This window comes from Triturus cristatus, chromosome 8 (genome assembly GCF_964204655.1).
Source record: "Triturus cristatus chromosome 8, aTriCri1.1, whole genome shotgun sequence".
NCBI classification, from domain to species: Eukaryota; Metazoa; Chordata; class Amphibia; order Caudata; family Salamandridae; genus Triturus; species Triturus cristatus.
The window spans coordinates 1,427,765,400-1,427,791,892 of NC_140591.1; the positions used below are offsets into that span (position 1 = coordinate 1,427,765,400).

The following is a 26,493-nucleotide window of genomic DNA, read 5'->3' on the forward strand; positions in this document are numbered from 1 at the left end:
ATAATATTCAATATTCACTGTTTACATTACATTCACTTGCTCATAATTTTCAGCAGCTATTGCCTATTTCTAGAAGCTTTTTTGTTCTTTTACAAATATAACTTTATTTAACTTCAAAATGATAGATCCATTCTGGGTCGAATTTTAATTTAATTTGCGTATTGTAAGGACATTTTTCCTGTTTGTGGAGTGTTCTTTGTTCTGTGCCTACTGCAAATTAACCTTGCAGAGCTCAAGTAGTGACAGAGGCACCAGTAACAGCCCTGGACTTTTCAACACCACCCACCAATAGCTCCAGCCCCTTAACCCATTGAGGAAAATGCTAGCTCCCAAATTAGTGCACTCTTTTTACAAACATATTTGCATGCTCTGTACAGTTGCATGCTGCATTTGCACATGTGATTGTGCTTAATACATGTGTTTACTGCTGTTGCTGAAATTATGAGAACATTTCCTGCCATACCTCCCAGGACCACAATTTGATTTTTCTAGTGTGCTTCATAGCACAATTGCCTCCTACAGTCTCTGCAACTGATGATAACCGTGCCAGTCTCAAAGAGCACCAAGACCTTTTACATGATTTGCACTTCCACCTTCCTGTTCATTCACACTACACACTACATACTACACACTGTTGAACTGCTGTTGTCGTTTGTACGAAGAATTCTTTTGGCATTATTAAAAGTAGATGAGTGGGTTGTTTTCAAACCTGCAACTTCAATTGTAAATCAGACAGTAGTGTAAACAATGCTGCATTTTCATTAGCTCCTAGCTGATCAATATATACCCAGGAAATTCAAAGCTGGTCCCTCATTATAGTTTCAATCCACACATCACTATGTCGTCTTACGACAACAGCTGGCCGTGAACATTGCAGAGTCCAAATAGTTTTCATTAAGAACTAGAATGTTCACCTAGCCCACAATGTGCATGCACTGAAGAATGCCAGCCTTAACAGGTATCTGTCCCATTAACTATATTTATCCTCTTTAACAATAAAATATATTACTCAAACAATGATTAAAAAACCCACATCCACCCACATTTTTAAATCAGCTTGTTTCTTATCTGCATTAACATCTCAATGTTCATTTAATTTTTCTTGCCTAATAGGAAAGGCTTTAAACTAAACAGCTCCCATTCCAGCAAAATGTCATTCAGGATTGCCTCACTTTTGTCTTGAATAAAGAACGTTAGCACTCTAGCTGTTCATTAGAACTCAACGTTGAAGGTAAAAAACACTGGCGGAAGAGGGTTAACTAGACGTTTTTCTCACATGGCTGGGGAAAATATTTGAGCATTTATAGAAAATGTGTCATTGAAATTTCTAGGTCACTAACCATACTTTCTGTGACAAAACGAAAACTCTCAATGTGTTCCTTTACTGCAGTCTCCTCCTGGGAAAATGATTTTAATTCTACAGCTCCTAATACAACTACATTCAGGAGTGCCTAAGCTTGCCAATAATATAAACGTTAGGGCTCAACTTGTTCATTAGAATTCTGTGGCTACGCTGCAGGACAACACCGGGGAATCAGCTGGCAGGCCACTGCTGTTGGAAGTACATCTTTTACTCAGACTGTCAGACATTTGCCTCACATGGACAAAGAACACCTTTGTGAATGTATCGAAAATGTGCCCTCATTTAACTTTTAACCTTCCATTATTTCCATGAGAAAATGATTTACAGAAAACCATTTTCTCTCAAATCCCAGCAAAGCAGCAGCATATTTCCACAGGTTAAATTCACCTTAGAACTCACCACAATTCAATTCCTAAATTTCATATAAAACCATCAACAAATGATGAATATTGTGACTGAAATTTGCTATGACCTTTTCTATATCCTCGTTCTTGTGTCTTCAAACCCAGACATTCACTACAATGCATTTCAATTGCTTCTTGTAAACTTCCCTCTAAATAGTAGCATGAAAAGCACACCTTCGAACAAACTTTTTGAGCATTTCATCCCAAATGGTAAGGATCTAAATTTCAATAGCAATATTATCCTGGTTGGAGGGGAGGGACCTGACCTGTCATCCAACTTTTCAACAAATAGATTTAAATTCGTATCAAGATACTGGAGTACCTAGATGATGCAAGGACCTATTAAGCACAATCTCACATGAGATCTGAACTGTGTGCAGATATCTAAATGTTCCCATCTGTTTTGTCATCTTCTTTCTTAACAGATATCCAGGAATTTTATGAAGTGACATTGCTGGACTTGCACAGGAGCTGTGAGGAGAAACTGGAAGATGCAAAGGATGCTACTGGGATGTGGGAGAATGGAGCATCTCCAGCTTCCGGTGAGGAACATCTGCAGGAAGCCCTAGAGGTATGATAAGAAATAACCGATGAATAATACAAATATCACATTGCAGATAGACCTCTCGGAAAATCAAAGCATAATGTCAATACCCTCAGATGCAGCTATGATTTTCATTTGGGGGGGGGGGTCTACTTTTATGTAATAAGTAAGCAGTAGAAAAATCCCTTTCATAATACTATTCTGTAAAATAGTAACTATTCTGCTAAAAATAACATTGTGATGCTTCTTTTGAAAAATTCACTGGCAGGGTTCCCACATGGGCAATGTCTGTTTGACTCAGTGATGTATTCCTGTTATTTGTGAGAGATGGTGGCATCAAAGTTGAATTCCCCATCAACACGTTGGATGAGAAAGTTGCCCCTTTCCCTCATAGTCTTGTTTCTTATATTTTCTCTGCCCGTGGAGGCCATTCGATGTTTGCACAGCTTAAAAGAATAAATCCCAGTAGCAGAGAACTCTTTGAATCTTTATTATGGAATAAAGAATGTGTTTATGCCACTGTACAGCTGTAAGAAATCACATTTTCTCGTTACATATTCATATACTGTGTACTTATGCACTACACATTAATTGTGATTGTTTATTTAGAACAATTGTGATCAAAAAGAAACGAAAAACTAATAGATGCTGAATCACATACATTTAAAATAATCCAAAATCTATGAATCATAACTTTCCTGTTATGCCCTGCATAGACTTCGACTTTCTGGGAATCATTCAAAAACTGTAGGGCTGTCCTATCCACAGTTCTGTTTTTTTATTTTTTATCCTCATACACCTCAGGCATTGATGATTTTTACCTTTGCCATAGACCTCTATTGCCGGGAAAGACCCCAGACCGCGCCACAATAGTGATGGAGAAAAGAGCGAAAAAGAGGCGCCGGCCCAAAGAACACCATTCACCTGATAATATATCTCTCTCCGACAACATCCGATTTCCCGGAGGGCTGCTTAGAAAAAACTGTGGGGGGGTGCATCGCAGCCAAATCAGAGAGCTCTATAGGCACAATCATTGGACAGGGAGTTCATCTCATTGACCTTAATGGTGTACATTAAGCCACTCCCTGGCTACTATTACCCCCCTGTCCAGTTATTAAAAGACTCCCATTTTTTCCCCTCTTTTTGGACCCATTACCCGACAAATCCCTTCTAGACATATAAAACATGGATTCTAGCCAGTTTGCGTGCTGTGGTGGTGCTTCACATATCCAATTGCGACAAATCTCCCTTCTAGCTAACAACAATGCATAAAACAACAAGTTCCTAGATGACCCTGTCACACCCTCCGCAATCCCAAAAATAATTTGTTCAAGGCTTACCTTAATGTGTATTCCCAAAATACCTGTAAGTGTTGCTTCAACATCCTGCCAGAAGCTTTGTATATGTATGCATTGGAAAAACATATGTACGTATGTCACTTTTTCTAAGCCACACTTTGACTCCGGGTACTCCTGAATGCCTTAAGGATAAATTGGCGTGGTCAATGAGGGAGTCAGGTGTCCTGGTTTGGGGTGAGATCATGCAAGACGGACAATTAATCCCATGGAGTGTGATGAAGGAATTTACGAAGGGCAAAATGTCTTTATTTAAATACATACAACTCAAGAGCTGGACGCAGGCACGAAAAAAAACATTGGGTGTTGTCACAGAACTAGAGGAGATGTTGGCTAATAAATCTCCAGGTGGGAAAGAAGTATCCCTGTGGTATTGGGCTCTACAGGATAACTTCGATGGAGAATCCACCTTGGCAGAAGACACCTGGGGTAGATGCTTGCCGAGCTGCAATCTACAACATAATTGGCAAGTATCGATGTGCACTCTTTATTCTATTGTCAAGCCTGCATTTTTGAAAGGGAACCATTTCTTCTCACTCCATAGGGCATATCTCACTCTAGAGAAGCTGTCCAAAATGGGTAATCAAAAGCCGGTGGCTTGTGCAAAGTGTGACTTATCCACAGTTCTGTTGAAAAGATTTCTGGAGCCCCAGGGAAAATCATATTTTTCCAGTTAGGACTCCCATTCACCTTGCCACATTTTCATTGTATGTAATTTGTTGCAATCTGATGCCCCTAGTGGCTTTTTATGTGTAGGTACTGTAAGTCAACTGCCTGCAGTGGCCTCAAAGTAGCACCAATGATGACTACTTAAGGACATTTGCATAAATTGTGGGCCTCCAAGTGTGTGTTCTTTTCTGCCTCTGCTTTCACTTCTGCGGCATGTTTGCAGGGTATACAATCCACGTGAGTACATGTAAAAGTGTTTTTTTCCAAAGGAACAACATATTTCAATGCAGCGAATAACTCTCCGCTGCACCCATTGCTAAATTAGTTTTTTTTGCAAATGTTTCCACCTAAAAATTTTTTACGTGTGTAGCAACCTTTTATAAGTGTACATTTTTGTGGAAAGTATTAATATTAGCAATATTAATATAGATTATGGTATATTGAGCAGTCACTCATGACTAATGCAGTATTCTACACATCCTAATTAAAAGTAACAGGATACAAAAACTAATTACACAATGCCCATAATTATAAAATACACAATGTTGGACCTGGGGTTTCCAGGCCCTATGGGGCGGTAACGTGACACGAGCGGTCGGGCCACCAAAGGTCTGTGTGTAAAGCAACCATACAACACGCACCTTACATGCGACGAGGAACACACACATTAAGTGACGCCACACTGTAGGAATTATGTAAATACTCAAGTTTATCCAAGCAGGTCACGTTAAATGCAGTTCATGAGGTAGCAGTACATTTCATAGGCGAATAATACAATAGCTAGCGATGTACATATCGGTCATGAGCTATACAGGCTGTTTCTACCACATATGCAAATTATGAAATGACAGTACTGCCTGGGGCACAACTACCACTCACGTAGCTGCACACGCACGTGGGGCGCGTTACCCGGTGACGACCTCAGAACGGGGCACCTAGCATGGAGAGCTACTCGTGATCTCTGGCACATAGCACTGTATAAGGGAATATAAATAACAGAGCGCTACTCGTAATCAATAGCGTTTAACACATCAATATGGCACAGGAATAACAGCGCGCTACTCGGACTTGATAGCACGTATCACTTCAACCTGGCTCATGAATAACAGCGCGCTACTCGGACTTGATAGCACGTAACACTTTGACCTGGCTCATGAATAACAGCGCGCTACTCGGACTTGATAGCACGTAACACTTTGAGGCAGGGCATGTAAACACAAAGCGCCACTCGTAATTGATGACTCTCAGTACCTTGGAGCGGAGCGTATAACATAGAGCGCCACTCGTAATCAATGACACTCAGTACTTTGAAACGGAGCATATAGCATAAAACGCCACTCGTAATCAATGACACTCAGTACTTGGAAACGGAGCACATAGCATCAAGCGCCACTCGTAATCAACGACACTCAGTACTTTGAAACGGAGCTTCCAGCGGGGAGCTCCGGTGCAGTTCGTGGGGCACCACGCTTCAGTATCGCTCGAGGGGGCACACGGGAAGGATCCCTCGGCGGGGTCTCTTCCGTCGTGAAGACAGGGGGGCGGGAATCCCACGGAGAGGAATCCCAGCTAAGGGTGCGGTGTGGCTCCCAACCCGCAGGGGGCGCACCGGGGGCGATTTCAGCCTCCGGGCTTACCTCGATCTCGGCGTCAGCAGGCGTCCGCTCTCACGATGATGGGGGGAACTCGGCCCCGGCCTTGCACACCTCCTCACGCAGGTGCGACGGCAGCGACGGGGCCCCGGGCTTCTCCGCGGGCCTCGTGACACGGCAGGGCACTTCTCCAGGCCTCCAGGCCACAGCGGTGAGCGCGCTGGCGTCGCCGTCACAGGGGGGGCTAAAATTAAGGATGGGGTTCTGTGCTCAGCGGAGCACGCTGCCAGGGGTCCCAGACCAGGGCAGGAAGCGCAGGGGTCACAGCGCTAATACCTGGTCGATCCCCGGTGGTTCTCCAGTCAGCTTTGCATCAGGGTTCAGGGGTCAGTCTGGACACGCAGTCTCAGTGCTTGGTGAATAGGTTTCAGAGTTCAATCTGGACACGCAGTCTCAGTGCTTGGTGAATAGGTTTCAGAGTTCAATCTGGACACGCAGTCTCAGTGCTTGGTGAATAGGTTTCAGCTGTTAGATGAAGTCTTATTGGCGCAGATGTATCTGGCGCCCTTAAGGGGTTCTTTTACAGGTGGTTAGGAATGGAGAGGGCGACTAGATCCTTCCTAGTCAGGCTGGCAGAGAGTCTCTGGGTCCTCCTACTGCTGGGCAAGATCAGTGGGTTTCACAGGGTCCCTCACTCACTTAAGAGGCAGCACCTAAATCCTGTCACTCTCAGAGGCATAAGTCCCTGGCTAGGCCCTACCGCCTACACTCCTGGTGGATTCTTCGAGCTCTGCTTCACCCCAATGGCCAACTCACCACAAAAGTTTCCCTCCCTCTCTTAAGTAGCCCTAGGTCAGGTGACCTCTAGCCAAGGCGGCAAAAGAAAAACCACACCTCCCTTCTAGAAGGTTCCAGCACATTCCAGGAGCTTCACCACTCTACCTATGGGACAAAAAGGCAGGCTGGAGTCGCAACATTGTTGTGGGGTTCCAGCCAGCTCCTGGCAGCTAGGGTGCTACAATGAAAGACCACTCTGCAGTAGCAGGGGCCTGTGGCAGCCATCTTGGGAGAAGGGAGCACCTGCACCTTAACACTGATTGGCAATGAAAAGGTGCCCGGAGACCTAGTCCAACATAAAAATGAGGGTGGAAAAAATGAGGCACGATACAAAAATGGAAGGGGAGACCACACTAGGGCTGACAGGTCCAACACACAACACACTCATTACACAAAAAAACTATAATTTTCAAACCAAATAGACTCTCCAAAATGTGCCCAGAACAGGTTGACCCTCAGTAACGTGCAGAAAGATGAGAGAGATGCAACCAGATGGGATTTGTATTCATTTACCATTTTTAGGTCGAGCCTGAGCAGCGTATGCGCTGCTCTGCGAGGCATGCTGTATTGAGGTGGGGACTTGAAGCTCCGCCCACATTTTTCACTGGCTTGTGTCACTGTCCACTGTAAACTGTGGCTGTTGATTGGTCAAAAGGCTTAGTAGTCCCTCCTTAGTACGCCTTGTCTCATTTTGTAACCTTCCATGGTGACACCCCCTGTTACATGCGTTGTTTTTCTGTAAATTACAGCCTTCGAATACTATTTTCTCAAATAGCGTTGTCCTGCCTGTTATTGCAGGCTGGACACGCTCTCTCCTAACACTTTTTGAAAACTTTTATAGCACGCATTTGCAATGAAATAGATCTCACATTTGTGAGAGTTCAAGCTGTGGCATTGTAAATGACAATGCTTTTTATATATCTGTTTTAAGAAAAACATATAAATAAAAGGCATTGTCATTTATAATGTCAATAGCTCAAACTCTCATAAATGCGAGACCTATTGCATTGCAAATGCTTGTTTATATATATTTTGACTCTTACCCAGCGAGGACTATAGTGTGTTTTGCAAAGCAAATATCACAAGCTCATTGATCAGGGAAAACATTACATGTAAAATAAACATGATATAAAGTCCCACAGGCTGAGTGAAGCTGTGGAAAAGGAATATGGGCCCGGTTCACAAAAGGGTTATGAGTAAAGGCAGTAGTAGTACAGGATTACTCTTACTTGCCTTGGTGAATCTCCCTATTAGTAAAAGTGCAACATTTCTTTCTATTTGTACTAACTGTATGTGAATATTCCCTCACTACTCCCATTCTATCCCCATTTCAGACTATTTGTCGACAATTCCCAAAAGCATATGATAGTACTTAATAGAGTACTAGATGGGTATTGCTTTATGTACTCCAAACTACATTTGTTATTAGGTCCCATGGTGTTTGGAATCCTTAAACACATTCAGTATCAAGTCTTGCCAATGTCTTACTCTGGGATGTTGGATAATTCACACTAAAAGTTATTTTGCAGACAGCGGCTGCCGCCGCCCGTACACTGCAAGGTGCCTTGATGGCCCCGGGACCGAGGAGTGGCAGAACATAAAGTGGGTGAGTCCCGGCGATGGAGGGGGTTCGGGGACATTTGCTGGGGCCCCCCCATGCGTGCGGGCAGCCAGCTGGGGTGGGGGCTGGTTTCGGGCGGCTCTGCTCGCCGTTTGGCCTGATCGGATCTCCCCCCCCCCCGGGCCGTGCAATACCTGGACTGGCTCCCCCAGGCCCTGTAGACAACCCAAGGGGACGCTTCTTGGCACGCAGCAGGCCCTGGGCTGGGGGTGGCTGTGGGGAGGTCATCGGCCGCATAAATCGAGTGGCGGGAGGCCCATGACTGGGCCTCTCAACCGTTTTCCTGGCCCCCTGGCTTACCGCCACTTACCTGAAGAAAGCACTTGAACCGGTGCGAGGAGGATCCCCTCCTGGTCGTGCCCAACAGCCTGACTCTGTTCCGCTACTGCCTGCGATCGGAACTCCGACAACAGGGGCTTTTGGCCGTGCATATCAGGTGACGCCCGGCTGCAAGTGGGGGCTTCCATCGGGGGCCCCTGTCCTGCGTATCCTGGGTCACCGATTGATCATGCTGGGGCTGAGGTTCTGGAGTGGCCCCCCTCCCTACACCATTGCACGCTGGAGTTGTGACCTAAAGGGGTGGGGCTGACTGCTGCCTTACCTGCTCCTACTCTACCTCAGCGCTCCGTGGCCAGATCGGGCAGTGGCGGATTTGTCTGAGCCTCACCTTCGCTCTGGCTGCTTCCTCCACTTGATCTTGGCCTATCTGGGGGGACCACCAGCCCCCTGCTGTGGGGTTCACCTGCCAAGGGGTTTGGGATTCTACAGTTCTGCGGAGTGTCACCATGGGCAGAACTGACAGATTGGCAAATACCCCTGCCACCCAAACAAAAATGGACCGTTTCACCACCTTGGATGTGGGGGCGACAGGGGGTCCCGCTGATCATGAGCCTTCACCGTCCGCAGACTTGTTCACTATCCTCCAAGTCATCCACGCCTCACAAACCTCGGTAGAAGGCAAGATTGCAGAGGTGCGAGTGGACATGACCCCCATCCGGCAAAACCTCCGAAATGCCACAGACCGGAACAAGGAGACTGAAACCCGAATCTCCACCGTAGAGGATGATGTCCAGCAGCTTAAGGGACAAGTGGCTCGTCTCCAGTCGCATACCCAAGAGTTGCATCACCGAGGGGAGGACGTGGAAAACAGGTCCCGGCGCAACAACCTCCGCCTGGTGGGCTTTCCGGAGGGAGTGGAGCAGGGCCGTGCAGCGGACTTCCTGGACAAGTGGTTACAATCATAGGACCCTGAGGGCGCCCTCTCTCCATGGTTCGCAATTGAGTGGGCCCACTGATCCCTTGCCCCTAAACCATCACCGGGTGAGACCCCCGACCAGTCATAATGCGGATTCTCAATTTCAAGAACCGCGACGTCATCCTGGCTGAAGCCTGCAAACAGCGGTCGCTCCGCTACGATAACCATGCAATCATGATCTTCCCGGACTATACCCTTGAGGTCCAGGGTCAGCGCCGCTCCTTTGGTGAAGTTAAACAAAAACTGAGGGCACTCAACATCCAGTATCGGCTCCTTTTTCCGGCACGTCTGCGAGTGGTATTCACTAACAAAACCTTATTTTTTGACTCTCCTACTGGGGCCGGGGCAACGGAGGAGCACCCTCTGCGGACTGGCGACCGGACCTCACCCTTGGGGGGGCAGACGGTGGACTCGCCCGTCCCGCGCCTTTCACTCCCCAACCTCAATGCAACCGCCCTCGCAGGCACCACGGGCAGAGACGGGCCGGTCGGACTCCCCGCCGGGCCACTCCCGACAACCAATATTGCTCTCCGAAGAATCTTCGGCCGGGAGGCGCTCTGGCTCCTCTGGCCGCCTGGACCGCTGAGGTGCTTCGCCCCGGCCTTCTCTGCTTGATCTTCCAGAAACGGACCTCTTGCGTAGTCCGACGCTCCTGAGACACCCTGCCTTTGCTCGTCCCTGCCTGCCGGGTTTAGCTCCGCAGCCAGAGACTGTGCTTAGACGCATACTATTTCCTTCTTCCTGATGGACGCGTTTATGTATATCCTGTCATGAGGAGGGGTTCTCCATGCTTCCCCATTCCCAAGCGTTCTAGTTTGGTCTTTGTTTCACTTGTTTATTGTTAGGCCGACAGATGCTTCCATTCCTGAAGTGTAGGGTGGGGGGTGGGGGCGGGGGAGGGAGTTTTTTCCTTAGTTTTGTTTTCTTTGTTCTTTAGTTTTGTTGCACCAGCACTCACATGGCACCCGGACTCGCACCCGGTGAGATACACAGACTTCCCTCTGGACACTGCACTGGGCTCTCAGGTGCCCTTTCGTGATGCCGGGCCTCCTTTTGGGATTCTACTGTCGCACCGCCACACCCAACCATCATGCCTGACACACCTCTACTAAGCACTTCAATGTGCATCATGTCTTGGAATGTTAACGGCATCTTGGACCGTTTTAAGCGCATGGCTGTCTTGCGCTATGCACAACGCCTTGGGGTGGACATATTACTGTTACAAGAGACACATCTGATGGGTAAACACTGCCCCTTTTTAACAAGCTACGGCTATGACAGGCTTTGGCACTCGGGGTTCACTCGGGGGTCCCGAGGGGTGGCAAGCCTGGTGAAACGTTCTCTTCCCCTTGTTACTGTGCAGACAACCCTTGATGCCCAGGGCACCTTTGTGGCCCTCAGTGCCACACTAAACGGTAGCCCCATCAATCTTGTGTCGCTCTATTTTCCTCTCTCAATGTTATCGGCAACACTAGCCAAATCCGTTGACCTCCTGGCATCCCTACCTCTGGGTCCCACTTTCCTTGGGGGCGACTTTAATGCGGTCTCCTCACCTGACCTTGATACGACTGGTCCCCCTTCCCCTAGTAGAATCGCACAGGCGATATAGCTGACGACTTGGTCCGAATCGTTGGGTCTGTGTGATGCATGGCGTATATACCACCCACACGCTAAACAATTTACACACACTTCGGCAGCGCACCACACGCCGGCACGCATTGATGCCATCTTCGTTCCATCAATGGACTGCCTCATGATTCAAGATGTCGCTATCCTCCCATGGGGTATCTTCGAGCCCTCTCCAGTAACGATTCGCACTGCCCCCCCCCGCCTCTATGCGGCAAACATGGATACTCAATGCTTGGTTCCTTCAAGACAAGGAGTTCCGGAAAGTGGTGGGACGGGAACTCAGACAATATTTTCTTTCTAACGACGGATCCGTCTCCTCCCCGTGCACTCTGTGGGAGGCGGGCAAGGCCACGATTAGGGAGGTCGCAAAGGGCCAGCTCAAGCTCCAGCGGCAGTCCCAATTAGAACAAATTACTACACGGGAGGAGCAGGCTCTGCGTCCCGAGCATGCTTCCAACCAATCCCCAGATGCCCATGATGCGAGACTTCTTACCCAGCTCCGCTCTGAAATCAAGCAGTTGTCGCTGGATGCAGCTAAACTCCTTTGGCGCTCATCCGTGGCCAGGGTATATGGTTGGGGCGACAAAAATGGCTCACTCCTCCATTGCCACATACCTTAGAGCGAACCGCATAATCCCCGGGATCGTTGCGCAAGATGGCTCGGTGTGCCGTTCCCCAGGGGAGATGGCCCGTGCCTTTGCCTCCTACTACTGCCAACTGTATGAGGCTATATCTCCAACCCTTTCTCTCGCAGACATGCTGGAGGTCGGAGGCAGCCACCTTCCCAGTTTGGACCCCGTTAGTCAAGACGATCTTGACCGCCCCATCACACATGAGGAGATTGGGAAAGCAATTGCCCTTATTTTCTCCGGCAAGACACCGGGCCCAGACAGCCTCCCTCAAGAGTATTACATGCAGTGTCGGGATACTCTCATCCCCATCTTGCGGGACTGTTTTGGGAAGCTGTTGAAAAGGGCTCCTTCCCACAGGAGATGGACACGGCCACCATCGTGGTTCTTCCTAAATCCCAGCCGCCCTCACCACGCTCTGCAGATTACCGCCCTATCTCCCTCATTAATACCAAGGTTAAATTGTTCGCCACGATCCTCGCCCAGCGGCTCAAACCCCACTTGTCCACGCTGGTTCATCACGACCAATGTGGGTTCATGCCCTCACGCGGCACCAGGCACTGTCTCTGTAGATTGCAATCAGCCTTGGCCCACCGACATCTCCTCACCCCGTATCTTGCAGTTCTTCTTGTAGACTTTGAGAAGGCCTTCGACTCAGTGGATTGGAGGTTTTTAGAGGATGTCCTTAATAAGATGGTACTCGGTCCCCGCTTTCGTGCCATGGGAAAGGTTCTCTATGCCTCTCCTCGGGCTCGTGTCCTGGTGAACGGGATTCTGTCAGAGCCCTTCTTGGTTTGCAGGGGAACAAGACAGGGTTGTCTTCTTTCCCCCTTGCTCTTTGCCTTGGTGATGGAGCCCTTGGCGTCCCTGATGCGGTCGTGCGAGCATGTGCAGGGATGGGAGTGGCCCGGCACCGAACCAGACAAAATTGCACTCTATGCAGATGACGTCCTCATCTATTTAGCAGATCCCGCCCGGTCAGGCCCCCATTGTCTCCGCATTTTGCATTCCTTCAAACGGGCCTCTGGCCTCCGGTTGAACCCTGACAAGTCGGTTCTAGTTCCCCTCCACCTGTCCCGCAAATGTTTTGATTGGCAATCTAATATCCCTCTTCGCCGTCAATCCTTCACATACCTGGGGATATGGATGACCTTGCTCCCTAAGCTCAGCTGGGCCCTTAACGTTACTCCCCTGATGAAACGGGCCAAGGCGGACCTCCAGAAGTGGCAGTCATTGCCCCTGAACCCCATGGGGAGGGTCGCCCTATTTAAAATGATGGTGCTCCCCTGCTTCCTCTACGGTCTCCAAAACACCCCAGTGTGCTTTCCCAGGGCCTGGTTCCGCGAACTAGGTAGCGTGGCCAACAAGTTTTTGTGGGGGAAAGGTAGGGCCCGTCTGGCACTCAATGTCTGTAGGATCCCCTCGTTTGATGGGGGTCTGGGGATGACCCATCTCTATTTGTATTATCTGGCCACGTGACTTCTCTCCATACAAGATTGGTTCAACGGGGGATGGTCTGACCCGGCTTACAGGCTCAAGGTCGGGGAATTGGGCCTCACCAGGATTCAAGCCATGTTGTACGGGGCCCCTATTCCTTCACGCCTACCAGAGGTGACGCGCTCTGTGTTACTGGCCTGGCGGGCTGCACTGCGGCACACCAAATGGCCACACACACTGTCTCAATGTACACCCTTGTGGCAGGGGACCTGGCTCAAAGACGTTAACAAGCTGCAGGGTTTCAGGGCTTGGGACCTTATAGGCATTTCACAATTAGGCGATGTGTGGCTGGGAGATCACATGCATTCCTTCGGCGACCTCCAAAACAGATATTCCCTGCATCATTCACAATTCTATAGGTATTTGCAACTGCGTCATGCCCTCCACATGCACCCTACAACGGGTACACGTCTTCCTGATCACAGCCCACCTGAGGCTCAGATTATGTTTGGGGACCTGGGGATGGGTGGCATCCCCCGCATTTATTGCACACTGATCAACAATACCCCCACTTCCTTGGACCGACTGCGGGCTCAGTGGGAGGGTTGGGTGGGCACCTTGGAGGAGGAGGATTGGCGTTATGCCCTTATGGCTCCTAGGACGGTCACCGCGTCCGCTAGACTACGCTTGGTGCAAGTCTATTATTTACACGCTGCATATCTCACCCCGATGCGCCCTCACCGAGCTGGACTCAGCCCGACCTCTGCTTGTACTAGGTGTGGCCACGACCCAGCTGACTTCCTCCATGTGGTGTAGACATGCCCCCGCAGTTCTGGGGGGAAATTGAGGAAGAACTCACTGAGGTTTTAGGGTGGGAGGTCCCCCATGACCCAAAGCACACGATCCTGGGCATCACTGATGGGTTGGATGGGTCTCAGAACGAGAAGTTGTTTTTCACTACAGCAATGGTGGTAGCCAAAAGGGACATTGCGGCCTCCTGGAAGCTCCCTGATCCTCTGAGTGTCGGACGATAGAGGGCTGGGGTGGATTGGTGCGCCACGCAAGAGAAAGTTATTTTTGAGGCACGTGGGTGTCCCAAGAAATATCATAGGGTTTGGGGGAAATGGTTGGGGGGTGTGGTTTAGTCATAAAGGGAATGCCCAAATTCATATTCCTATGCTTTTACCAGTGTCTGTAACTTGGGTAGCGCTAACTCCTTTTTGTAGTCCTAGATTTTCATGGTGTTGTGCTGAATGGCTGGTGTATTCTTTTACTTTGTCAAAATCAATAACATTTGTTTAGCAAAAATTTTTTTTTCTTTTGCAGCCCAATTCAGAGGTTGTCGAAGCGTCAAGGGAAGGCAACCTGAAACTGTATACCTACTTCAACTGGAAGACAGTTCTGACATTCGAGTGTAGGTGACATATGGCCATAGTGTAGTTATTTTCCTGAATACATATCAAGAGATGACACTCAGTGGAACATGGCACTAGGGAGAAGCAGAGAGTGTATGAGTAGCCGAAAGCATCATTCTATTGCCACCTTCACTATGGGAAAGTACCAACCATAGCCCTGAATGATGAAGGGGAGAAAAGGTGCAACTCAGTGGAATCTAATCTGTGAAAAGCCACATTTGTTTTGCTTTTGGGTCCCTGGTGTTTGGACCCCTGTGGTGGAGCCTCGTCCAATGTAAACTCTATGACAAAATTATTTTCAGCATAAAAGTTCCAGTTCCCACATTATAAAATAAGGTGAGCTACTATGCAGCTGGGGTAGGTGGCGCTGGACAGGTTGTTTGTGAACATGTGTCCCCCCATGTGTGCACATATGCAGGTGGGGAGTCACTGCCTTGAATTATTGAGACTGGAATCTAAATTTGAAGTTCATTTGAACATATCTAGATTCCTTTATGAATTTCATATTTTGGCATAATTCTCTAAGGCAGCCTTTATGAAGTTTCTGCTTTGAGTTGCCTTGCTGGCAGAGTGGATTGCGTGATTGTCTCAGGTAGCAGATCAAAGACCTGTAAACGCAATAGACCAAACCAATCAGGGGGATTAAGTGTTGTACTTGTAGAGTAAAAGGGCAGGGTGGACTTCTCCATAGTTGTTACTAGCACCTCTCTGTACTCTGGCTTGGACAAAGGGACTACAACCAAACTTCCAACTCCAGGCGACATGAACAATTCACTTTGAAATGTTTTAAGGAAAAACCCAGATCATAGTGGGCGGAACATGGCTCAGATAGAGCAATATACCACAGTTTATAAAAGATTTTCCATTTTAAAACCTTCTTAGTGCGCACCAAAAGTGTGGGACAGGCAGTAGGCTGGGTCCTGCAAGTGACCCAAAGTAGTAGAGAGATGATGTGGCGCTACCAGTTTGAAACATGATATTCTGGGGCATATCAACAACAACCGGCGATAATTATCGCTCAGCGCTCTTAGCGCTAGGATAATTATCGCCGGCTAGTGTTGATTTTTATCGCTGAGATAGCATGCTATTAGCAACGCTTATCTCAATAGCGATAAAAATCCTCACGCTAAGTGGCTAACGTGAGATTATCGCTGGAAACCCAGCGATAATCTCACGTTAGCTTGTTGATAGGGACAGACAAACTTAGCCATGATATCCTCCTTCCATAGGAAATCATGGCTAAGTCAGAAAAATACCAGACGTAAAAAAGCAGCGTTAACCGCGGTTAGCGCTGCTTTTTTTGTCTCTAACAGGGTTAGCGATATTCTTGATAATAGGAGAAATGTCGCTTAGCGACATTTCTCCTAATATTTTACTCTGGAACGCCCCCTTTGCATCTCATTAGAGATGCAAGGGGAAGCGTAGAGTAAAAGGGTGCTAACATGCAAATTTGCATGTTAGCACCCTGTTGTTGATAGGGTGCTAGTTTTATCTCTGCTTTTTTGGCTTTTAGAGCCAAAAAAGCAGAGATAACGCCCTTGTTGATATGCCCCTCTGTTTTTAACAATGTGCTGGTGACACAACCAAATAAAGACCATTGGTGACCCTACAAAAGTCAACTTTACTGGATTCTTAATTAAGAGAGGACCACTGTGATAAAAAGGATGACAGAGCAATATATAAGAATACATAAGCTAAGAGGCAGCTTACCAGAGGACAACCCAACTAACTGATTAGAACTATTGGTTTCAAACAAAGACGAATGCTGTAACACACTGAATGAGTCAAAATGACTTGACAGTTTGATGCAAGGTTGCTTTTATACTGGGTATTCATTTACCAAAACCAGGTGAACTATGTACTTACCTCTACTTCAAGAAAGTATACATTACACGTTTGGCATTGGAGCTCCAAATAGGCCACAACCTACCCCTTCAAAGAACAAATAAGAAGGGACACAACTATTATAGACTAATTAGTTGGCATAGAGAATAGGTTGGGGTAGTTTCTGATAAAATGAGTTGTGTCATTACTAATTGAAAGACACTCCAGTTCAGTTTTTAAGACCCTGTGAACTTTCTGAGAACTGAGAAGGAGACTTGGATGGACTGCCAAAGAACCAACCTCTGCTGATGCACCCCTTCGAGAAATCTGGAGGCCCCCTAACTTGTACTCTGGGCATTTGTGGACTCTCTCCATAGCTGGTTGCACTAGCTCCCTGACTCTTAGAAGGCCTGTTGGAGGGTGGACTTGCTGGACACCTTAAAGGAGAGACTCCACTGGACGTCTGTGGACTTGTCTTGTTGTAGGTGGTCAAGGCCTCTTGGTGAACACACAGACATTCTGCAAGTGGCTGAAGTCCTGGGTGGCTGTAGAGTGCAGACACTCAGAGTAGTTTTCCATGGAGCATGTGGGGGGCCGTTACCAGGACACCCCTCTAGAGACCCTCAGGGCATGAATAGGAGAGCAATTCCAAGCCCAAAGAGCATAGCCACAAAGGCAGTAATACATAGTTCTTTAAATACTCTACAAGCCCAATAAAAATAGAATTGCATGGTGCTCTTTGCATTTTAAATAATGGTTTTGTGATTTAATTGCAGTGCTGATGAAGGAAACTCCTAGTTAAAAGATGTACCAAAACATCGACTTTTTAATGGCTCAGTTGGGCGAGTCATTTCTACAATATAACTAATCCATCTCCTGTAGAATTCGTGAAGAAGACGGGAAGTGGACAGTGAGGGTAGTAATACTTCGGAGATCAGTTAGCCCAAAGGCATTTAACATCTGTGTGTTGTAGGGGGAGGAATTCAAAATAACTATAAGATGTGACCAACCTTCGACCATATGAAATATTTTGCACCAGTGCGAATATTTAATGGGTTAATTTTGTATACACAGTTAATAAAATATATATTTTTTCATTATTATTTGTGCATATTGCCCTTTCAGATAGAGCACCAAGTACAATTTAAAAAATCAGTTTGAGTAAGTAATATGAGGGAAAAAGATCACAATTTTTTGGGATAACACAAGTTTTTCTCTGACCTGCGTAACACGCAGTGGCGGACGGTGACCCTCAACCGTAGAGTGTCGTCGAGCTGAGTTCCAAACCCAGTGGCTGGCACTGAGATAAATCACAGTGCCTTTAGGCTCAGATTCAAAAGCTCTCAATCCATGGCTTGCTAACATATTTTATAACAAGCCATGACTGAGAGCTCTGGAATTAAGGCTGAAGGCATTGCGAGTTTGTCACAGTACATGTTAGTGGCCAAAAAATGAAAAGTAAAACATACTTACCCACGCTTCCTCGCTGCTCATCTTGAGTGTAGTCACCTCGAACCCTCCTGGAGTCTAACCAACCCTCTACAAATTCTGACACTGCTCTCATACTGCAGATGAACAGCCTGAGAGCAGGGCCAGGATTGCTGGAGTGGGCTGCCTCGACTCTCCAGCAGGCCTGCACCTGCTCTCCACCTTGCTAGGTGGAGAGGTTCACACTGCGCATGTCAGTCTGGCCGTCGCAAGAGAGCCGGCCAAAGTGACAATCACAGGGTAAACTGGTGTAGTGAGCACCACTCCCCTACTGCCAGTCAGCAGCAATGCTTTACCCCCAAACACTGATGGGCTGGGAGCAGTGACAAATAAAACGGTAATACATTTTATCACCATTTTATTTTTCACTTTTGCTGCACTGGCAGTGGGGGTGGGGTGCTGCTCCTCCGCCCTCATTGGGGGGGACGTTGATAACACACAGTTTATCTAGCATCTTAATTATCATATCAACAACTTCTTTACACAGTCCAACTTCCAAAACTGTTTTATTGACGCCTCTAAATGGATACTAACAACATTTTGGAGTTTAAACACCAATAAAACTGAGACATTGATTTTTGGAGGAAACAGTAAGATCTGATATGAGAAGCTGTGGCTTCAGTCCATTGGATCTACACCTTTTGGACCCTGGAACTTCAAAATCTACAGGAGTCCCGTTCTGCAATACACACCGCACATGTGCCGCTTTCCCACCAGTGTTGAGAGGGTCTGTTGAAACCAGTATACAACGACTGATTCCTGTGTATACATTTGCACCCTCAGAGATCAGACATCTCCTTTACCAGGTCCTTAGTTGTAAGTAGGCATCCATATGTTACTTCAAGCTCCTCCCATCATGAGATTTCTCTTGGGTATGCATACTTTTAACGTTTTTTTTTACAGGATTAATCACTTTTGGTTCCTCAGTTGAAATCTCAAAATGTCATCTCTATATTTGAGCTTAGACTCAATTCCCAATTAATCCAGTCCTTTATTCACATTTTTTTAATTAAGATGATCCTGCCCCTCTTCTATCAGGTTCTTGCTTCCTGGGGTGTAGCACTTTGTATACCCAGTTTACACAATTCACGGGCTACCTTTTTAACATATTCCTCTCCCAGGAAGGTAAGCCTTCAATCTTTTTAATTCAGACTGTAGATCCTCCTGTTTCTTTGCTATTGAGTCATGGCACCTGTTTAAGCTTGTTTAGTCTACAGGGTTGCTCTCCCACACATCGTCCTTCGCTTTGATCCTGATGGTGACCCCTGTAATTAATACCTGAGGGTCAAGACGTTGTCTTATATTTATAATAATGGAATGCTCTTGGGATTCTCTGTTGCCTTCTAAGGGATACAGGACTCTCCCCTTGCTACAAGTCCTAAAGCACCTATTTTCACACTTCAATTATCCTCTCTGGTTACCCATGTGTGTAAACTCACAAGCACTACACCATTTCACTAGTCAAACTTTCGAGCACCCAATTATCCCTTATGAATATTTCTAAATACTATCCTAATATATTATTTGGATACTATGGTCTGTGATAATATATACAGTTTTTAGAGTTCTACTTCCAATACACTATTTAGCTTTTTTTTAAATAATTTATGACACATGTCCCTTTTGTTTTTCTAATATTTTTATATTAGGATTTATTTATATATTGTTTGCAATTTAAAGCCCGGTGAAGATATCTGCCTTCTATCTTCTTAACCCTATACACTCATACTCACAAGCGAAACACTGTTGGATATATTCATATTATTGTCCAGGTTCCTAGATTTATTGAACTATCCCCTTTTGATTGTAGTTTGAGCTGCTGCTAGTTCAGCAAGGGCTTTTACCACAACATACCCACTAACTTCTGGTGTAGGTTAGGAAAGACATAAATACACGTAAATCCTGCAATGTCTGACAAAAAAACTCTTTCACCGAGTGAAGAATACACATAATGATTGCTCACTTCCCCCGCTATTGCAGGACTTATAGCCACAAATGCAAACCATTATAAACTTAGCACAAGTATAAACTAGATTACATTAAGAAAAAATAAAAAGAGATTAATCAGAGCCAAATAATTTAGACATCTGAAGGTAGGGTATATAAAAGGGAATACAGTCTCATTAGATCTACAAAAATGGCCCTGTGCTCTTCAGAGACAACCCTAAATATCGAAGCAAGCTCAACGACATCTCAAATTAGGGCTCCTCACAATTTGACGTACTGAGAAATTGATAACATTAATTACCGACTTAGAAAACAAAATCCTTGAAGACACAAACCTGTCAAATACTAAATTTAGAAAAGGTCTATGGAAAAATTCCTATCACTCTGAACAAATCCCCAATATTATCCACGTCGGAGAAGATATGCTCCTTTCTCTGATTCCACTGGCCCTAGTGATACATAATATGTTTCTAATCACAGACCTGGGACTCTCCTCCACCCCCACCACATCTCCATCTCGATTGCTACATACTCCTGAGGCGAAAGCCGGGAGGTTTTACTGCTATATAAACAGAATAATTGTTATCTCTATCTTTTAAACGCACTGCACTTTATACCAGCACTAGCGCTTTTAAATTGTTGTTATTACCGCTTTTACTGTGTACTTTTGTGAGCTGTGTTACCTTGTGGAATTCACCTGTCAAAAATCTCCCAAACGACCGCTTGTAAGCCGCTTTTACTGTACCTAAGAATTAAAAGGCACAAAGCTATCTCGAGGCACCCGGTCTAACTAACAATCCCCTCGAGGCAAGGAATCCACAGCGCCATCTTGAATTGGGGCCTGGACAGCGCTCTAGTGGCTGGGCGATTTGGGCCCAATCCACTATAAAATGGAGCCTCCTCCCCGTCCGCGCAGCGGGCGGGCGCAGCGGGCGCGCCGATGGCGCGCCGGAGGCGCGCCAGAGGCAAGCCCGTCTGGGCCCGTCCAGGCCGGGCACAGGGCCATCCACTATGCCCGTTTCACATAATCCCCGGGTCAGACACTCACGTGACTACCTCCTGCAATTCTGTACGACAGCCCCTTCCCCAGGATCCCAACTTGCTCCCAAGCCCCAAGAGGAGCCTGCAGGGAAATCCATCAACAAGTCCTCCAATGGTATTAGCCTAGCCCTGCTGAACTGCAGATCAGCCCCTAAACACGCCATAGAGATCAAAATACTGATCCAAGACTTAAAATTGGATATTCTTTTTCTCACGGCAACCTGGCTATCGTCCCACTCCGAAGCGGACATTGTCAACATGCTACCCCAGGACCACCTTATACAATATCAGAACAGAAGGGAAGGAAAAGGAGGTGGACTAGCGATTGTCTACAAAAATTCCTTTGTATGCAGGCTACAAGAAGGAGGTATCGAGGACTGCGAAAGCACCCACTTTTCCATTCAGATAACTCCTAATAAATCCCTTACGGGCACTCTAATATACCGTCCACCCGGCAGCCTAGGAAATTTTGTTAGCTCACTACTAGAGTCCACCATTTCCTCCTGCACCTCGACCCCTAACTTCATCGTACTCGGTGATTAAACTTACATTTTGAGGACAAAACAGACAAAACTGCTGGGGACCTCACCTCAGAACTAAAAGCACTTGATCTTCACTTAATTAATTCAGAAGCCACTCACACAAAAGGCCATCTTTTGGACCCTCTCTTCACTAACCTGCCAAAAACTGAGGTTCAACCTGTGATCCCTCTCCCTTGGACTGATCACTTTCTCATCCCATTCACCTGGCAAACTCCAGTAAAAATGGCCCAAACACCAATCCCCAGAGTACATGATAGAATATGGTCTAGACTATCATTTGAGCGCTGGACACAGGAGCTAATCCGCTCCGCTCCTCAGCCACTCCCCGACCCGGTAAAAGCAGACGAGAACTTCACCAGTTGGGTCACTTCCACTCTGGATATAATCGCCCCTAAACAAGATCTAAAAAAGAAAAATAACTCCTTTAAATCTCCATGGTACTCACAAGAACTCAGGAACCTTCGAAAAATCTGCAAAATCCATGAGAGAAAGTGGAGGAAAAAGTGGGACCCCCTTATCAAGGAAGAGTATAAAACAGCAATGAGGACCTACAAAGCAGCACGAAAATCAGCCCAAATCTCCTTCTTCGACAAAAAAATTAAAACTGCATCCAGCTCATCCCGAGAGACTTACAAAATAGTCAAAGAACTTCTCAAAATACCCAACCCCCCCTCTTTTCAACAACCCTCAGTTGCCAGATGCAACCAAATAGCGGGCTTTTTCCAGAATAAGATCACTAACATTCTGCAATCACTTCCACCCAAAGCAGACAACAACCCCCCAATTGCCCCCCCTCCCCCCACCCCGAGACCAACCCTGGACAGCTTCAATCAACTGTCCAATGAGGACTTCTTGAAAGCCCTCTCAGACCTGAAAAGTGGTTCCCCCAACGACCCTGCTCCCATTCGAATCCTAAAACAAGTTGGACCTACCATCTCTCACCTGGCCTCCAACCTTATTAACACATTGTTGCGCCAAGGAGTGGTCCCCCCCAGCTGGAAGCATGCCATGGTCAAGGCATTACAGAAAAAACCAGGCCACGACCCCTCAGATCTATCCAACCTCCGACCGATCTCCCTCTTGCCTGGCATGAGTAAGATCGCAGAGAAGGCAGTCAACCAGCAATTGTCAGCCTTCCTCTAATCCAATAATCTCCTTCGACCCTCACAAACAGGCTTCCGTCCAGGCCAGGGGACCGAGACAGCCCTCCTGAAAGTGGTAGAGGAGGCCAGATGCATCTTGGATTCAGGGGGATCGGTTTTACTGCTCCTCCTGGATCTAAGCGCTGCATTTGATACGGTGGACCACAAGATCCTTATCCAACGACTATCTGAGCTAGGAGTGAGAGGCACTGCACTCTGTTGGCTCTCATCTTTCCTAGAAAACCGTACCTTCCAGGTTTGTGAAGGGAACGTTCGATCAGATATTCTTTCCCTCCAGTGCGGGGTTCCACAGGGCTCTTCACTGAGCCCTACACTCTTTAACACATATATGGCCCCCCTGGAGGATGTGGTCACCCCATTTGGGATAAAAGCCGTCACCTACGCTGACGACACCCAAATGATCGTATCATTCTCACTTGAAGAAGAAAAAATCAAAAACCTCCATGACTGCCTAGAAGGCATATACGTTTGGATGTCCAATTCAAGGCTTAAGCTCAACGGCTCAAAGACCGAGCTTATGCTCCTGGGACAACAACTACCATCTCTCCCCATTGCGATGTGGCCTTCATGCCTAGGACCCCTCCCCCGGCCCAAGACTGAAATTAAAAGTCTAGGGTTCTGGCTGGAACAGAATCTCTCCATGACAACACAGGCAAAAAAAACAGCCGGCACCTGTGTTGGTCTACTTCGATCAACTAGGAAGATTCTTCCACTACTCCCCACAACCTCACAAAAAATGCTCATGCAAGGTCTAATACTGTCAAGATTAGACTACTGCAATGCCCTTTTTTTGGCCGCCCCTGAAGCTACGCTCAATGTCCTGCAGCGAACACAAAATGCCGCTGCAAGGATACTCACGGGAACATCCCGCAGAGTTTCAGCCAAACCTGCCCTAAAGGCATTGCACTGGCTGCCGATCCGAGAAAGGGTCAAATTTAAAACCTTATGTACCACCCACAGAGCCATGCAAAATCAAGGACCCCCAATGTTGAAATCTATGATCTGCCCATACTTACCTAACAGACCCTTACGATCAGCGCAGGGCAACTTGGCAAAGGTCCAACGAATTAAAAGAGCTCGAACCGGTGGACGCCGTTTTTCGGTGATCGCCGCAACCCTCTGGAATTCTCTTCCAATCCAACTCCGGTCTAAGCCTAATCACATGAGATTCCGAAAACTTCTCAAAACCCACCTCTTTCCGCAATAACCTCTCCCCTCTCCCCGTCTGCTTCTACCCTCAGGTGTTTGTCTGCAATCTCAGCGCTGGGACGCTTCCGGGCAGCCATGCGCTATAGAAGTCCCAAATTCATTCATTCATTCATTCACTCCCACACCACACCACACCCACTTCATCTTGAAACCCCCATCTTCTCTAGAACTAACAAGCACCAACTTTGAGCAGCCTCCCAGTGTATTTACAGATGGTCCAGGGCAGAGGGAGAGGCCACCAAGGATGTGTATTTCACCTCTAGACGTGTGATGAGTGGCAGAACTGGTTTTGAGTAAGCTCTGGCTGAGGCAGCAAAAGAGTACCTTTTATATAGTCACTTTTCCACTCAAATTATCAATCTTTTATATTCACCATAAAATCAGATTTTTGAAACTAGGTAGGAAAAACCTGTGACTTTTCTAGTATTTTCTCAGGTGCAGCTGTTGAATTGAAAATTTTAATCACAGATAGACATATCTTATTGAAAATTTAGCCGGACCCACACAATTAAATAACTTTTAGGTCACATTGAGGGCACACTTTTAAATATATAATGTTCTACCTTTTTATAAATTAGGCAATCTGTCTTGTGGACTTACAAAGCAAACTGTAGGAGTGATTTATTAATATATTAAAATAGGTTTCTTAAATGTTAAGGCACTTTTACTTGTCATGTGTTACCACAGTGGTTTTAAACTGCTGTCCAGCCAGGGCATGTTCTGCTTCTGGAAAACATATACTTGTATCATATGTGTGGGTGGTGCCCTTGTATGTCATTTAACCTTTCATGTCATAGGTGCCATTTAGGCACCATCTACAGGGAACTTTTAGGGAAGTTAAAGAGGCCCAGAGCCCGCACAGATTGAAGGGTTGAGAAATCTTGGATTCAGCTTTTTGGGATTTTTTTGTGTAACCCAAGGAGGAAGTTGGGTAAAAGAAGGTGGAGATAGGGTAACAAAGTAGTAGGAAATTTGATAAAGGAAATTCTTGAGTACATGGTAAGTGTGACACCTCACCACCACATCCTCAAAACATTCATTCACCTGCAAAGACAACATCTGAAGAAAGAAAACCATGATAGAATAAAGGCACTCAAGGACTCCTGCCAACTGATGGCAGTCAGGGACTTGAACTGCTCTGTAAGAGCCAGATAGTTGCTCTTCTGTTGGCCTGCTCCAAGGACACAAAAACAACAAGGACTCCAGCAAGGCGCAGCCAACTAATAAGCACTGAATACTATAAGCAGCCGTGTTGGAGATACTTAGAAGTCTATGATAATGACCTGAGGGCTGTAGGCGTGACTGCAAGAAACGTTCCTAGCATAAAAAGCAATAATTTTGTCCACCTCCAGAGGGCCAGGACAAAGTGCTCAGGCCTGCCCACTCGATGGGGAAGAAAATGAGGTGTCCATGCTTAGGGTTTATTCCTGCACTAAAATCTGGTTCAGCAGGACCTTGAGGCAAAGGAATCTGGCTTTGTGGAGCACTGCCTGTATATACCTTCTGCCTGGCCTGGCTGGTAGATTTTGAGAATCAAAAAAGTGTCTATGGCTCAAGTAAAAAACCTTGACTAAGATGAGGAAGCAAATCTATCCCAGTGGAAAAGCAACTTCAGCAACTTTGAAATTCATTTTTCCCAGTTAAAGATTTTGGCACCAAAATCAATGGCTTGAGCTGAAGGTTGACAAGAACACATCCAACTACAAGGGTTCATCACTGGTTTTAACACTGGAACTTCCACTGCTGAAAATATTTTACCTCCAAAAAGTAGACTTTTGGAATTGGCCCTCACTGCAGGATCAAACCCAAATGATTTGCCTTCAACCCTCCTATTTTCTGAATTCATTTTTGTAGGCATTAGAACTATGTGCAACTTACCACTTCTAACCAGTGCTAACGTGCACATGCTCTCTCCCTAAAACCTAGTAAAATTGGCATAAATCTGATTGGCACATTTAATTTACCTCTAAGTCTCTAGTATATGGTACTACATGTACCAAGTGCCTGTAATGCAACACTCCTTGTGCCACCCACTAAAGTAGCACTTTGAAACTTGTCTCATGCCTGCAGTGCAGCCTGCATTAGAGTTTTAAACTTCCATTTCGTCCTGGCAATAAATCTTTTGTGAGGCCTAAACCTTCCTTTTTAATACATATAATTCACCCCTAAGGTATACCCTAAAGGCTCATAGGGCAGGTTGCCTTGTATTTAAAAGGTAGGACATATGGGCTTACGTTTTACATGTCCTGGTAGTGAAAAACCCCTAAAGTTGTTTTTCACTATTGTAAGCCCTATCTCTACTATTGATTGAAACTGGGATACCTCATTACATTAAATATGTGCTGACTCTGACTTTTGATTGGGAGCAGGTAGAGATGTCATATTTCGACTCAAATGAACTGAAGTTTAAAATTCTCTTTAATTGTAAAGTCGAATTTTAAAAGTTGCAATTCTGAAAATGCCCCTTTTAGAAATTTGGTGTTTTTCTGTGCTAACCATTTTGTTCCTCCACCCAGTATCTTTGGTCAC

At 46.4% G+C, this 26,493-nt stretch overlaps 1 protein-coding gene across 1 annotated transcript in view; it reads left to right on the top strand.

Annotated features, from left to right (window-relative positions):
* DLG2 (discs large MAGUK scaffold protein 2) overlaps positions 1 to 26,493 on the top strand; it is a 4,361,751-nt gene that overhangs the window by 95,831 nt on the left and 4,239,427 nt on the right. The window contains exon 2 of the mRNA XM_085623221.1: positions 2,193 to 2,338. Within this exon, the coding sequence (XP_085479347.1) occupies positions 2,193 to 2,338 (146 nt within the window). The remainder of the gene's footprint in view (positions 1 to 2,192; positions 2,339 to 26,493) is intronic.